Here is a 16,235-nt window from a genome sequence, read left to right as displayed (position 1 = left end):
ATTCAAAAGGTAGTTATGAAGGGCTATCAAGAAGGGCTGTCTGGGTCCCAGGGACATTTCATTTTCCTTTGGCTCTTCACCCTGAGATCTCTGTTGCCTCTCTCTCTTTGGAGCTGCCACCACCTAGAGAGTGACCAGGATAAGAGATTTCCCTCTATCTGCCTGTGAATACAGCTATGCTTAACCCCACCATCCTCGGGGCTTCCAGGCTCTCCTGTTCCGAGTCCCCTCCACTCATGACATCACGGAAAATAAGATCGCTATACATATACCTTTGGGGCTTCCCTGGTGGCTCAGATGGTAAAGAATCTGCCTGCAATGCAGGAGAGGTTCGTTCAACCCTTTGATCAGTCAGGAAGATCCCCTGGAGAAGGGACTGACTTACCCACTCCGGCATTCTTGCCTGGAAAATCCCATGAACAGAGGAGACTGTCATATGGGTCACAAAGAGTTGGACATGACTGAAGCCACTTAGCACACATGCACACACACACCAACTCACAGCAAACAAACCTCAAATTAAACTAATTCATAAATAGTACAAAACAGCATGATATACAAAAAGAGCACACAAAAGTACTTCATAGCTTTCTTTATTTCAAACAATGCCTGTATCATAATTGAAGAAAACCAGGTACATCATCCTAAAATATACCTGACATAAAATTTATTTTGAGCCGAAGGCAATTAAGCAGTAAACACACAAAAAGATCGCTCTGTCCAAAGGGAGGAAATCAATTCTTTTGATGGAGATACTCTAACCAGCCTACAGATGGCGCCAGAGGAAGGATTTTTTTGCTTAGTCACTAAGTCATGTCTGACTCTATTGCAACCCCATGTACCGTAGCCCCCCTGGCTCCTCTGTCCATGGGATTCCCCAAGCCAGAACACTGGAGTGGGTTGCCATTTCCTTCTCCAGGGGATCTTCCCGACCCAGGGATCAAACCCATGTCTCTTACATCTCCTATGTTGGCAGGTAGGTTCTTTACCACTACCGCCACCCGGGGAAGCCCTTAAGGTATACATAACCCAAGGACAAAACAGCTTTAATGGAGCTGTAACCACAACGCTGAGATATACCACACATAAGCCCTACTTCAGCTGGGTTCGGGATCCTCTGTTGGCCTTCACAGGGCACGCCTCTGGACCACCCAGACACCCTGTGCCACAGTTCTCCCACAGGCTTTAGCTCTCACCCCAGGTCTCCCAAGCTGCATTCATCCATGGCATTTGAGTCCTCCAGCTCTGAAAGTCTCCCTCTCCAGCACTCTCTCCTTTTCTCCAGTCTCCCAAACCTGTCTGAGCTCTGGCTGCTCCACCACCCATGCCCGTGAGCCCCGCTTCAAGCTTATCAAACACTCCTGTGGGCTCTAGTCCTCCCCCGCTCAGACTCCAGATTCCCCACCACAGGCTCAAGGCCTTTCCCCAAGTCAACCCCCATCTTCACTCTAGGACTGACCCTCTTAAGACGGCTGACAAAGGTCCATATGGTCAAAGTTATGGTTTTTCCAACTGTCACGTAGGGATGTGAGTCGGACAATAAAGGCCGAGTGCTGAAGAACTGATGCTTCTGAACTGTGGCGTCGGAGGAGACTCAAGAGTCCCTTGAAAGGCAAGGAGATCCAACCAGTCCATCCTAAAGGACGTCAGTCCTGAAGATTCATTGGAAGGACTGATAATGAAGCTGAAGCTCCAATACTCTGGCCACCTGATGAGAAGGGCTGATTCATGAGAAACGTCCCTGATGCTGGGAAAGATTGAAGGCAGGAGGAGAAGGGGATGACAGAGGATGAGATGGTTGGATGGCACCACTGACTCAATGGAAACAAGTCTGAGCAAGCTCCAGGAGACAGTGAAGGACAGGGAAGCCTAGTGTGCTGCAGTTCGTGGGGCTGCAGAGTCAGACGTAACTGAGAGACTGAATGATAACTCTTGAGACAGCCGAGGCCCCTTGAGCCTACCTGCTCCCTCCACACTCAGGACTTGACCCTGGGCCCCAGCCCCTCCCCCAGGGAAAATCCACTTGCATCCCTGGAGCATTGGCCTCCCCAACCCCCCAACCCCCTGCTTTGGGACCTCCAGGATCTGGAGAGGTCCAGTGTGCTGGTTCTGTTCCTTCAACAGGCCGTGTGTGAACATCCAGCAAAGACAGTGGCGCATATTCAATTTCAGTGTCAGCCATTCTGGTGTCGAGTGACTCCCAGGGCGATCTGACTTTGCATGTCCCTGGGGTGATGACATTTAACTCATCTCCACTTACTTGACATTTGGTGATCTTACATGTAAGTCTCCTTCCACCTTGTATTTATTATTTTTATTGGCCGCACTGTGCAGCTTGTGGGATCTTAGTGCCCCAATCAGGGGCTGAACCAATGCCCTCGGCAGTGAAAGCGTGGAGTCCTAACCACTGGACTGCCAGGGAAGCCCCTCCCTTCACCTTTTAATTGACTTGCTGTTTTATTATTGACCTGAAGAATTCTTATCCTGTGTGAACCCTTCGTCAGATTGAGGTAAATAAATGTCTTCTCCCAGGCTGCTTCTTGCTTCTTCATCACCTTCATGATGCCACTCGATGACCAGGACTTTGAACTTTCCATAAATTCCAACTTAATAACTTTTCATTTTCTGCTGAGAGTTTTCTGTGTACTAAGAAATGTTGCCTGCCCCACAGTTATGGCAATCTCCTCTATTTTCTTCTTCTTTTTGGCTTCACCGTGTGGCTTGTGGGATCTTAGTTCCCTGACCAGGAACTGAACCTTCATCCTCCACAGTGGAAGTGCAGAGTCCTAACCACTGGACCGCTAGGGAAGCCCCTATATTTTCTTACAGAACTCTGACAGATTTTTCTCAACTCACTGCTCCTATAGGATGTCTTCCTGTAATAACTAATAGCAACGCTAATGCTAATGAGAACAACAACAGCAGCTAATATTTATTGAGCTTACACAATATTCCAGATACATGTTCAGGAACTTCACATGTACCAAACTCATCTAATCACCATGACAGCAGTATTAGTTAGGTATGATTATCCCCACTTCATGAATAAAGCACGGCGGGTAAGAGCTCCTTTTCCCAGTGTCTCTCAGGCAGTGAGAGGTGGGAGGGTGGTGCTAACAGCTTGGGGTAAGCGCAAGAAAAGCTCTCCCACATACGTTGCACTAGCAGAGTTTCACCTTAGAACACATCTGACATACGACAGAGATAAAGCGGTACTGGAAGGTCTCTATGCGCTCCTTGAAACTAACCTAATCCAGGAGATAACCGCTGACAGCTGACTATGCTGTGAGCAGTAAGAAAAAGCGATTTCTCCACACTCTCCGCTCACACTTCTGACAGTCTCTAAGCAGAAGAGCGACCAGTGAAGGCTCTCTCGCATTCACTCTCATCGCGAATCTTCCTCATGTCGTGGAAGAAACGAATGTTGAAGGGAGGCCTTTGTACACAAAAGGCTTTTCAACAGCGGGAATCCTCGCATGGTCTCGAAGGTGGTTTCCATGGTTACATGTGGCCTTCCCACATTGCTCACACTCAGAGGGTTTCTCACCAGTGTGGGTTTTCTGATGCTGTGTCAGCTGGTGGCCGTGACTGAAGGCCTTCCCGCACTCCTGACACCCGTAGGGCTTAAACCCCGTGTGAATGCGCTCGTGCTTGACGAGGCTCGAGCCATAGATAAAGGCCTTTCCGCACTCCTTGCATCTGTAGGGCGTTTCGCCGGTGTGGATCCTCTCGTGCTGAGTGAGGTGGTAGCCGCAGTTAAAGGCCTTCCCGCACTCTGTACACTTATACGGCTTCTCCCCGGTGTGGATTCTCTCGTGCTTCACGAGACTCGAACCCCAACGGAAGGCCTTCCCGCACGCCTTACACTCGTGAGGCTTCTCCCCCGTGTGGATTTTCTGATGCTGGGTGAGATAGTTGACGCGGGTGAAGGCCTTGCCACACTCCTGGCACTCATAGGGCTTCTCCCCCGTGTGGATTCTCTTATGCTGCACGAGGCTCGAGCCGCAGATGAAGGCCTTCCCGCAGTCCTTACACTCGAAGGGCTTCTCGCCACTGTGGATTCGCTTGTGCTGAATGAGTTTGTACACCCGGCTGAAGGTCTTGCCGCAGTCTTTGCACTCGTAGTCCTTCTCACCCGTGTGGAATCTCTGATGCTGGGTGAGCTCGTCGCCGCGCCGGAAGGCCTTCCCGCAGTCCTTACACTCGTAGGGCTTCTCTCCCGTGTGGATCCGCCTATGAATCACGAGGCTCGAGCCCCAGCGGAAGGCCTTCCCACAGTCTTTACATTCGTAAGGTTTCTCGCCGGTGTGGATTTTCTGATGCTGAGTCAGCTGATTGCCCCAACGGAAGGCCTTTTTGCATTCCTTACACTGATAGGGTTTCTCGCCGGTATGAATCTTGTGATGCTGAGTAAGCTGATAGCCTCGGCTAAAGGCCTTCCCACACTCCTTACACTCATAGGAATTTTCCCTGTTAGGGAGTCTCTGCTGTGGCCGGACAGGGGTGCTTTCTCTATAAGTGGGGGTATCCCCACAGCTGATTATCCTTTGACTGGCACGTCCCTCTTGAGGGGCCCGTGGTCTGTCCAGCTCACCTTCACACGTCCAGTCAAGGCCACGGGATTTACTCTTTCTATTTGAGGTCCGTTTGGAAAAATTCATCCCATAAGTGTTCTTTTGTGAAGGTAAACTCTTGGTCTCGTATGGTGATTCCAAATCTGGAAAAAAAAAAGCAAACCAAAACACACACACACACAAAAACAAAAAAATCCAACATACTTTGTTACTTTTTAAGGAAACAAAACCAAAACTAATCACAAACCAAAACCTCTCTAACAGAAATAAAACTTCTCCAGTGGGAAAAATATGAATCACCTAGAGCTCTTATTAAGATGCAGATTCCATGTCTAGCATCACAATACTTAATGAGGAAGCACGGGAGACATTCCTGCTAAAATCAAACCCAAAAGGCATGACTATTATTAATAGCTCTATTATTTCCTATCAGGTATAACAATTAAGCAAAAAAAACCCAAAAAACAAAAACACCTGGAGGGACAAATCTCAAAAATGAAGATTAAAAAGATCACAATTTGTAGATGTGATGACAAGCCTGGAAAACCAAGAAAATCAAATATACCACGACTGTAAAAAACAAAGATATAGTTGGATGGTTGTATACATATACACACACACACACACACGTACTATCATTAAAAGTAATTCCTGATACAAAGATTCAACATTCAAAAGATGATGTGTAGAACTAAATTTAATAATAAAACTGTGAAACACTTATGAGACAATGCTTAGAAAAATCTGAGCATCGATAAAGATGCTAACTCAAGGGACTACAAAACATCAAACATTTAAATTCATGAGTTCATAAAGACACTAGAAAAATGTTAAATGGCCAACTTAGAGCAGGCTAGGACACCAACCCTTTGTTATTAAAAGTTAGTACTTTTTTTCCTTAAAAGAACAAAGATTTACCTTTCAACGTGAGCAGTTCCACTGCATCACCAACAAGCAGGTGGATCATGGTTTCTCTTTAAAGAATTATTACAGTGAACAAATGAAGAGGCAATGACAGAATATCATCATTTTGAACCCCAATGAAATACTGAATCTTAGTACTGTCAGCAACTGCTAATGACACCAAAAGTGACACAAGCAGATGTTGCTTCATGATGGAGGAACAGAGCACCCATGAAGCAGTATCACCAAAAAAAAATTTATATATATATAAAGAAAAGGAAGCAAGCACGTGAAGCTAGGAAAAGAACCACATTTCAGAAACGAATGATGGCACAGGGTCCGGCTTCCTATGCCTGTGTCTTTCAACAGGGGTGAAGCATGAGAAGGAAAACAAACTGGGAGGGAAACAGGGTGAAGAGCAAGTTCAAGGTGGTAACTTCTTCCTCAGAGGCCCTGGGCCTGAGACCTTTGTGGGGAGCCCCCCAAACACCTCAGGGGGGCAGCTGCTTCCTGCCCGAGGTCTGCTCTACACTGTTTTGGTGTCTTTTCCCCTCAGCCATCAAAGCTCTCCCCCTTGCTTCCACAAGAGCATTGTGTCCGGCATAGAAATGAGATGTCTTGCTTTTAAGAGAGAGAAGCCACAAGAGGCAGAACTTGGGAAAAAACTTGTTGGCTCGAGATTTTTTTGACTGAGTTTCAGTCAAATGTGTCACAATCTAAATGTCAAAATGATAAAAGACTTCAGGAAACATAAAGGATTGGAGGACACAGAGGAAACCAGATGGGCAGACAAAGGGTCTCGTTTTAAGCTTATGGAGCAAGTAGAACATGGCGGTTGAGCGTACGGATTTGGGGGCCAGAAATCTCAGGTTCCATTTTCGCTTCTGCCTCCTTGACTGACCAAGTCACCCTGTGCCCCAGCATAGTGATCTACAGTAATAAAATAACTGCTCCTATCTCATAAACTAGTGAGAATGGGATGAAACATATTAATATACACACACACCATGCTCAGGATGCTTCCTGGTATATAGTAAGCACAATATTGGCCATGCATATTATGGCTGTTATTTCGCTAACAGAAAAATAAGAAATTTCCTTAGATGTTTATAAGATGATAGCATCTGGTGTTTAACTCAGAATTCACAGATTATAACTTTCAACCTCACTTCAGGTCCAGTGTGTAGGGAGTGGAATATGCTCGGTGTGGTTTTACATGGACTCTGCTTGTTCAGTTTGTGTCTATAAGGAGGCTGGTATGCTAGAGAAACTCATGTCATGTGTCAGGTCATCTTCCCTAAAGGTGGGTCCCCACAGTACCACCAACAGAAATCTGGGTGTAAATGTGGGCTCATAGCATGATGCTTGGTTTCTCCGAAGATGGTCATGAAATAAAATAAAATACATTTATTTTCATAAGTTAAATAACCCTAATCAACCCTTTGGTCATTAAGGAAGAGAAGTAATTCCATGAGGCCCAGACAGCGGTGGGAAGATCACTGATGGGTGAGGAGGTAGAGGTGTACGCGTGATGACCATTTCTGACTGGACAAAGCTCAAAGTGTCCCTTGGGAGCAGGAAGAAAGAAATTCAACGTGGCTCTTGAAAGGTGGTCCTGAAGCTCACCGTGGAGGGAGCTGATGGTGCGGGCAAAGAGTCTGGGTCGTCTGAGGCAGGGAACTTACCCAGTGAGACCAGGTTACTGTAGTTCTCCAGCATCACATCCCAGTACAAGTCCCTCTGCCTGGAGTCCAGACATGCCCACTCCTCCTGAGAGAAGTCGATGGCCACATCCGAGAAGGTCACCAAACCCATGCGTCCCTGATGGAGCAGAAGGACATGACTCCAAGGTGAAGGAGGAGGAAGGAGGCCCACACTCTGTGCAGGGGTGGACACAGCGAGCAGATTAAAGGCCTGGGGCCTGGGTGGGGGCCAGAAAGGTCACCGCTGCTACTAACGCTTAGCCCCTCCTGCTGCAAGGAAGACCATCAACACCGTGGGGAACTCTCACCATGCCATTCTGCCAGGAAATGGCTAAAACAAGCCCAGGTTTCTCTTGTTCACAAGTACTGAGCCTGCTACATGCCTGTCTCATAAATTCTCAACAAGCGTGGATTCCTACAGCATTTCTGTTCTCTTTAAGAAGAAAGAAAAAAAATATGCCAGGGGTTTGCTTCCTGAATATAAAATCTTTTATCTTAGAAAATCAGACTTGCAGATTTGAATGTTTTCAAGCCTCAGGTTCATCATTTTGCCAAGTTATCTTTTATACGGTCCGCCTTTGTGATGACAAAAGCAGTTTTTTTCTTTTTTTACTTCATCATATTGAGAGGATAACAGGTAGGAAGGCCAGGGGTCTCCAAACGAGGAAATAGGCTGCAAGTGTCAGATATTTTTTCTCTCTCCCTGAAGCGGCAGGAGGAAACAAACTACAAGTGTCAGATTTTCTTCCTTGTCTATAAGAGACTGAGATGGCTGGATGGCATCACCGACTCAATGGACATGAGTCTGAGTGAACTCCAGGAGTTGGGGATGGACAGGGAGGCCTGGCGTGCTGTGATTCATGGGGTCGCAGAATCGGACACGACTGAGCGACTGAACTGAACTGAACTGATACAAGATTAAAAGCAGGTTTCTCTTAAAATTCTGTTGCCATGACGACACCTGGTTCCACCAGAACTCAACTTTTCTCAAACCTTGAGCTAACCAATGCGCTTTTCTTATGGAAATGATTAAGCTATGTTAATGAAACTATGTATTTGCTTTGGAATTTGCCTTTCTTCAAAATGGTTCCACCTAACTTTTTTCTTTTCTCAAACCTTGAGCTGATAACAGCTCAACAAACCAGTATTTGTATCAATTGTTTTATGGCTGGGAGATGACATACCTCGTTCCATCCTATCTCAAAAATGCATATTGTGGGAGGGGGGCCTGGTGAAACTCCCTCAGCCTTGAGGTGTCTCTCTTATCTGATTAATAGCTTTCTAACAGACAAAAAACAGCTTGCTAAAAACTAACAAGAGGGGCACTCTCCATCCCCCTTCTGATGTCTATGTCAGAAGCTTCTCTGTCTCTTAATAAAACTCTGCTACACAAAAGTTCTTGAGTGATCAAGCCTGGTCCCTGATCCTAAAAGCTAAATCTTCTTCAGAGATCACGAATCTGATTCTGTTCACTGTAAGCTGTCAATATGAACGGATTAGACTGAATTATTACAGTCACACATTTAGGTTGAGTCAAATGTCTTAAATTCCCTGATTCCAGGAGTATATGATCATCTATTACTTTTACCTGAAATACCTTCTTACCTGTTAACCATCCACAAACCCTGCCTTTTCTTTTTTCCTGATTGAGAGGAAATAGGTATCAAACGATTTGGAAACACACAGACAGGTCTGTTTAAAACAAAATTCATCTCCTGGGTCCCCTGACAGGAACATGATCTCTGAGCCAGGGCTTCGTCACACTCCAATTCTTTGTAAAGCATGAGCCTGGGAAGATCAGTGGAGGTGAGAGAGGAATCTCATGAGGTCAAATAGGACTGTTAGGGGAAGCACACTGATTGAAACCGCCCACCCTGGCCAGGCACCATAGTAACCATTTGCAAGAGTTGTTTTATGACAGGAGATCCTGATAAGGAATACGGAACTAATAAGCCACCACCAACCAGAAGAGTTTGGAAAAGGTGGAAAGGAGACACCGGGTGTCCATCCACTTCCCAGAATCCCCCTAGCTAGCATCCATCTTGGCTGAGCGATGTGTACGCCTCCAGGAAAGACTGAATTAAAATGATTGGCCAAAGACCACTCGGAAACTAATCCCATCACCATAAAACCCGAGACTGTGAGCCACGCGGCAGAGCAGTTCTCCTGGGTTCCCTCACCCTACTGCTCTCCACCCGGGTGCCCTTCCCAATAAAATCTCTTGCTTTGTCAGCACGTGTCTCCTCGGACAATTCTTTTCCGAGTGTTAGACAAGAGCCCAGTTTTGGGCCCTGGAAGGGGTCCCCTTTCCTGCAACAGGACCAGCGTCTTGAACTCATCAGATCGTGGACCTGACTCAAATACTTCTCCTGAGGTAGTGTCTGCTTCCATTGTTGCAATTACTCTTGACAAAAGAAGTGAGCAGGGGAGAGACACTGAGCAGCTAGCTCAAGGGTTCAGTGAAAAACTTTAGCCACAGACGTGGGTACAGGGCTACACGGCATCATTATTTGCTGGAGCAGGAAGAGCAGGGGAGCAGGTCTTCGGTGGGACTCACTTGGGCAGGAGGCTTCACAGTATTTCACAAAAGTATGCACAGGACCCAAACATCACAGCTCAAGATGGAAAGAGAAACACACACTCACGTGGGCCATAGTTCTAGAATTCAAGGACTGATCAGTGCTCCTGGGGTCTCCTTTACTGAAGACACAAAATCCAGAGATGCCAGATCTACAAGAGGAAAATGAGGCATGAAAATAAGTGCACCCTGGTCCCCAAATGACTTAGTACAGCCTTCTCACTCCTCCACCTTCGCTGCCAAAGAACTCTATCTTCTTCCCCTACAAACTCCCCCACAAAAACACACCTGAAGAAGATTAAAAAGATTCTGGAAAAATCAAGTTCTCCCTGAAACTCCAGGAAACCCAGCTGCACAGATGGGGCAGAAGAGGTCTTATTTTATGTCTTGAAATTAGATCTGACACTGGAGTGGGAGGATTCCTGGCCAGATCCCTGGTGGGGGATATGGCTGAGAATCCGGCTTTGACCAAAGAGAGGTGCGGCGTTTGCCCTCAGCCTCTGAGAGGTAAGGGACATTGCACATAACAGGGATGTCTTTGCTTTGGGTAGGGGCAGGCCACACCGGACCTTAGAGTAGGAGATGGCCACACCAGGAAGACCACTCAGGTGATGGGCGGGGATGGGGAGACCATGGCTCATGAGATATAAGTTTCCTTGGGGCCTGAGACCAACATCTGGACAACAAATCAATCACCTAGGTCCACAGGACCAACCAATCAATTATGTCCACATGACGAAGCCGCAGTGAAAACTCCAAACACGGAAGCTCAGGTGTGCTTCCCTGGCTGGTAGTACTCTAAGCATACTGTCGCTCGCTGATGGCAGAATAGCTGGCACCCTGACTTCACCGGGAGAAGGCACTGGAAGCCCCAGGGTGGGAACTGACCGGGCCTCACCCTGTGCACCTGCCCTCCTGGCGGCTGTTAGTCTGCATCCTTGCCCTGTCATTCAAAGCAACCGGGAACGGAGCAGCATTCGGTGAGTTCCAGGAGTCCCTTCTAGTCCTGAGTTATGACACCTCAGGGTGGTTTAGGGAAGCTCCTGAACCTGCCTTTGGTGTGATGACAGAGGGGGTTCTGTGTGGAGACTAGGCCCTCAAATTTCACTGATGGAGGCTGGGGACCCTGGGCAGAGGGCCCGTTACGGTCATTCACAACGTCCAGGGTGGGAGGGGCTGCACCATGCCAACTCGAACTCTTCCTGCCTCTGGACAGAGTGAAGTCACCAAGACTTGGCAGGCGGACAAGGTGGAGAGAGAACTACCCAGATAGGGTCTGGCACTCTGAATCCAGCAAAGCTGGCTGCATAAATACATGCAGAATATCAAAGTAAAAATGTACTAGAGGGCTATTCAATGTTAAGTCAGAAGAAATATTTGAAGACAAGAAAAATTTTTCAGGTATACTGTCAGTAGGAAAATCAGGCTATTGAAACAAGACGTTTCCCGATACGCATATACATGTATATACATACTTACATACAATATAAGTATATACATACTTATATACAATATAAGTATACACATACTTATATACAATATAATCATGATCAAGATATCTGTATCTATATAGATATAAACACATACACATGTTAAGAGACAGATTCTCAAAAGATAAAGTTCCACTCTCTTTTTCAAAGGGGACCTCTTGAACTTGCACAAATATCTCTGAATAACTTGTTTGCGGGATTTTTTTTTTTTAACTGAATAACATCTCTTCATTTACTTCCTAATACCTAAACCAACTCTTTGATGTCTACATCCGCCCATATATGTTGGAGGACTGGCTGGGAAATAAATGGCTAAAATGCCAACGGAAGCCCTGCAGACCCTGATAGGCGTCTTGATGCCGCTTAGTCTTAGTCTTGAAGGGAAGGTGAGCTCTGCTTTTGAACCTGTCCTTCAGCCACAGTGTCCTGTAGACAAACACTAAATCACCTAGCCCTGCTAGCGTTCTCGTGGCATGCAACGCTATTAGAAGAAAATATGTAAGGTATAAAATGTAGAAAATAAATTCATTTATCACCACGTAGAGCCCGTCATTTCAAAGTACTTGGTCATGATCTGATATCATGAAAATGAAGCCCTCTTCCTAGCACCCCTTAGGGTACATCACCCAGAATTCTCCAAACCCATAAATTCATAAGCTCATGAGGAAAACCTCCGATTCCAACAGAGGGGCAGCCTACAAAATACCTGACCAGTTCCTCTTAAAACCGCCAAGGTTGTCAGAAATAAGGGAAGTGTGAGAAATCAGTACAGCCTAGAGGACCTTAAGAAGACATGACAATGAAATGTAATGTGGTACCCTGAATGGAATCCTGGAACAGATGAAAACCACTGTGTAAAAACTAGGGAAACCTGTAGGACTTCCCTGCTGATCCCGTGGTTAAGATGTCGGCACTTCCACTGCAGGGGGTGAGGGTTCAATCCCTGGTGGGGGAACTAAGATCCCATATGCCTCGCAGCCAGGTAATAACAACAAAAAATAAATAAATAAATGTAGTTTAAAAAAAAAACAAAACACTAAGGAAATCTGGATAAAGCATGGATTTCAGTTAACAGTAAGGTTCCAGAATTGGTTCATTAATTGTAACTAATATCCCATACTAATATGAGTTATAAATAACAGGAGAAACTGGATGCAGGGTACCTGGGAATTCTGTGTACTATCTTTGCAATTTTTCTGTAAAACTAACTGTTCTAACTGGAAAAAAAAAAAAGGGAAAATGGTTCTAAAAAATACAATCTATTAAAAACAACAATTTGGGGAGGATAAGGGGAGGAGGGAGGTGGGAGGGGGGTTTGGGAGGGGGAACTCATGTACACCCGGGGCGGATTCATGTCAATGTATGGCAAAACCAACCAATATAATATTGTAAAATAATTAGCCTCCAATAAAAATAATAAAAAAAAAACTTCTAAAGAAAATGCAAAAAACCCCCACAAAACAACAATTTGCAAACACATGTGGCCCACAAAGCACAAAATATTAAATATGTGACCCTTTAGAGAAAAGTCTGCCAAACCCTGCTCGAGCTCCAGAACTCACACGCAACATCAAACCAAACTGCCTCTCACTGTTCATAAAAAGATATAACCAAAACTGTCAGACCTCAAATAAGACCTGGCTGATAAAACAAATTTCTGTTTACTGATTACTAGAGGAAAAAAAATACCTTGCCTTCAATGACAAAGACCTTTGCTCAAACTCCATTTTTAAAAGCCTCACAAAGCTGAACACTTTGTACTTAACTGACTAAAATAATCAAACCCTTCTCCTTTCTTACTGTGCTCTGAAAGTCAGTCTTGTGCAAAAGACCAAAGATATGTAGCTTTTGATTCCACCTAAAAATTAATATCATAATGATATTATATTACCATATCACATGCCAAAACTGCTAACATTAACCTCCCAGCAGTATCCCTCGATCCTATTGGATTCTTAGAAGATCACACAAGAAGATGTGAACGATTTGCCTACTGAATAAGTGAGTATTGATGGGAGAGGGCTGGTCAATGGGGAAGACATTTGCACAATTGCTTGGGAAGCAATTACTGAGTTAATACAGAGGACATTTCAGGTCAAGGAAAGCAAATATTCTTAAGTGCTACAGATTCAGATCATTTACTGAACAAAAAGTTCACCTGGAACTTGATGTGAAGATCTGTGACAATTGGTCGTCTTCTTCAGGATGCTTTTTCTGGAGGACAGCTGGCCTGGAGGAAAGAAAGGACAGCATGAGGCACTGGGGCCTTTCCGGAGCACAGACCACAACAGGAAATACCCTCCCGTCTCCAGTCTCAGAATGAGGCGATCGCTTTCCTCCAAGAGTAAACTGGCAAAGCAAAAACTACACTCCCTGATACATAACTGTACTTTTTTGTTGCCTGCCTAAGTACAGCTATTTCACACCAGTATTTTTGAACCAAACCCTTTCAGGGAAAGCTGTGTCAGTCTTGAAAAATCAAAGTTATATAGTTAAAGGCCATAAAAAGATGTTTTCATTCTTCCTACTTTAAAGAGAATAGACTTTAGGTAGTGACCTTCGCACAGAAAAATCTAATTAAAAAGCTAAAATTAATTTTAAGGAAAGCATGGGCCCAACCCTGGGTAAGAGCATAAGTTTTCATAAAGCTAAAAAACAGAAAAAAAAAAAACAGAAAATGCCCTTCAAGACCACACCTAAGATGTGGTACATATATACAATGGAATATTACTCAGTCATAAAAAGGAATGGAACTGGATCATTTGTAGAGATGTGGATGGACCTACAGTCTCTCATACGGAGTGAAATTAGAAAAACAAATATCATGTATTAACGCATATGTGTGGAATCTGTAAAAACGGTACACATGAACCTAGTTCCAGGGCAGAAATAGAGACACGGACCTACAGAATGGACATGTGGACACAGGGCTGGGGCAGGGAGAGGTGGGCAGGATGAACTGGGAGATTAGGACTGACATATACAAATTACCGAGGGTAAAACCGCCAGTAGGGAGCTGCTGTATAGCACAGGAGCTGAGCTTGGTGCTCTATGATGACCTAGAGGGGTGGGATTGGTGAGGGGTGCTGGGAGGGAGGTCCAAGAGGAAGGGGATATAAGTATACTTATATCAGCTGATCCACTTCGTTGTACAGCAGAAACTAACACAACACTGTGAAGCAATTATACTCCCCCCCCCCAAAAAAAAAACAGCACCCAAACCAAGAAGCGTGCACCCAGATGTATTTCAGAGATTCCGGGAGACTAGGCTCTACTAATTGGGGGTACCCGCCCCCGCACCTCCTAGGTCAGGGACCTCTCCCTTCCAAAATAGAATCTCCCCCTGCCCCGACCCCGAGACCCTTCCATCTTGTCACTCAGGTAGCCTGGACTTTAGAAGGACGGCACCTCTAGCTCTAAATTCGCCATCTCATGACGACACCTGTGTCAATTCCTGTTATTTTCATTACAGGGATCGGGCTCCCACGTCCCTCGGGGGCCGCTGTGCCCCCGCAAGTACTGCACGGTGGGAACGTGAGGGCGGAGGGACCAGCGCAGACACCGGAGCTACAGGTGATCCCGTCACACCCCTCCTCCCCGCGCTCACTCAATCCGTGCCCGCACCCCCGGGCGCCAACCTGCACCTGTCACAGCTGAACAAACGCACACACGGCGGCTGCGACACACCGCCGGATGCCCCTGCCAGAGACAAGGCGCCCGGCTCCGCCCACCCCCAGACACGTCAAGGCGGCTCTGACAGCCCCGCCGCCCCCGCCAGAGCCCGCGCGCGTGGAACCCACGCGGAGCGGAGGCGTCCGAGCGCGAGGCTCACACGCCCCGGGGGCGGGGGCACAGCCGAGGGGACGGGGCCGGGTCGCCTCCCCGCTTCACACACTCACGCGCAAGTGCGTCACAACCGCAGGGACCCGGCCCGCGTCCCTCACCGACGCCCACGCGCACCTCGGTCTGCAGAGAAGGCCGAGCGCCATCACACACACGCACACACACACACACACGCTCGCACTCCCGCCGCAGCGGCTCCCGAAGCCACAGGCCGACGCTCCGTTTCGGGCCTCTTTCCCTCACCGCCACCGCCCGCCGCCCCCCACTGCAGGTTTCCTCCCGGGATGCTAACCGCTCACCGCTCTGGGCCCAACAACTAACAGGGTGCCGGGAGAGAGGGAGCGCAGGCGTGCAGGTTAACTCCGGACAGCGTCGCCGGGAAACCAGAGCTTGAAAAAAAAAAACTGACGCGCCGAAAGCGCATCTCCCAGCATGCAACTGCGGGCGAGTCTAGCGGGCTCGTGCCCCAGAGCCCTCTGGGAAATGTAGTCCAAAAAGCGGGGAATTTGCGGAGCTGAAAGCTCATGGGCTCTTTTTCCCAGCATGCAACTCCTCAACGGCCCTACTAGAGCTGTGCCTCAGAGCCTTCTGGGAAGTGTAGTTCTCATCTCAGGTAATACACACGGTTCCTCAGAAGGCATCTCTCCCTGCGTATAGAGGAGCTGTGACCCCCAGACTTCCGACGGAGTGTATTGCAGAGTCGCAGAGTTTGTAAATGCTGGGAGCCCTGCCAGCCGTTCAGATTGCTTTTCGTTTATTACTCATTTTAGTATTAGTATCATTATTCAGTTCAGTTCAGTCGCTCAGTCGTGTCCGACTCTTTGCGACCCCATGAATCACAGCACGCCAGGCCTCCCTGTCCATCACCAACTCCTGGAGTTCATTCACACTCATGTCCATCGAGTTGGTGATGCCATCCAGCCATCTCATTCTCTGTCATCCCCTTCTCCTCCTGCCCCCGATCCCTCCCAGCATCAGAGTCTTTTCCAGTGAGTCAACTCGTCGCATGAGGTGGCCAAAGTATTGGAGTTTCAGCTTTAGCATCAGTCCTTCCAGTGAACACCCAGGACTGATCTCCTTTAGAATGGACTGGTTGGATTTTTTGGTAGTCCAAGGGACTCTCAAGAGTCTTCTCTAACACCAC

At 46.9% G+C, this 16,235-nt stretch overlaps 1 protein-coding gene across 3 annotated transcripts; it reads right to left on the bottom strand.

The window, feature by feature from the left end:
• Positions 1-565: 565 nt before the first annotated feature.
• ZNF331 (zinc finger protein 331) lies at positions 566-15,522 on the bottom strand. 3 transcript variants are annotated; one of them, XM_055411344.2, is made up of 5 exons: positions 15,384-15,506; positions 13,407-13,478; positions 9,826-9,910; positions 7,163-7,298; positions 567-4,717 (listed from the first exon to the last, which is right to left on the bottom strand). In XM_055411344.2, exons 3-5 carry the CDS (start codon positions 9,832-9,834, stop codon positions 3,402-3,404), a joined length of 1,461 nt encoding a protein of 486 aa, XP_055267319.2. In that variant the 5' UTR covers positions 9,835-9,910; positions 13,407-13,478; positions 15,384-15,506; the 3' UTR covers positions 567-3,401. The 3 variants fall into 3 exon arrangements, with proteins under 3 accessions (XP_088687085.1, XP_055267319.2, XP_088687086.1); XM_088830960.1 differs by lacking the exon at positions 7,163-7,298 and having other exon boundaries at positions 15,391-15,522; XM_088830959.1 differs by lacking the exons at positions 9,826-9,910; positions 13,407-13,478; positions 15,384-15,506 and adding an exon at positions 5,493-5,548 and having other exon boundaries at positions 566-4,717.
• Positions 15,523-16,235: the final 713 nt, after the last annotated feature.

The sequence above is a fragment of the Moschus berezovskii genome, chromosome 22, assembly GCF_049115385.1.
Source record: "Moschus berezovskii isolate FMDL1 chromosome 22, NW_MosBer_1.0, whole genome shotgun sequence".
Classification (NCBI taxonomy): Eukaryota; Metazoa; Chordata; class Mammalia; order Artiodactyla; family Moschidae; genus Moschus; species Moschus berezovskii.
This window is presented reverse-complemented; position numbering and strand designations above follow the sequence as displayed.

Coding starts and splice junctions, on each gene's coding strand:
- ZNF331 (XM_055411344.2), bottom strand. Junction 4,718..7,162: donor CAGTAACCTGGTCTCACTGG/GTAAGTTCCCTG, acceptor TTTTTTTTCCAG/ATTTGGAATCACCATACGAG.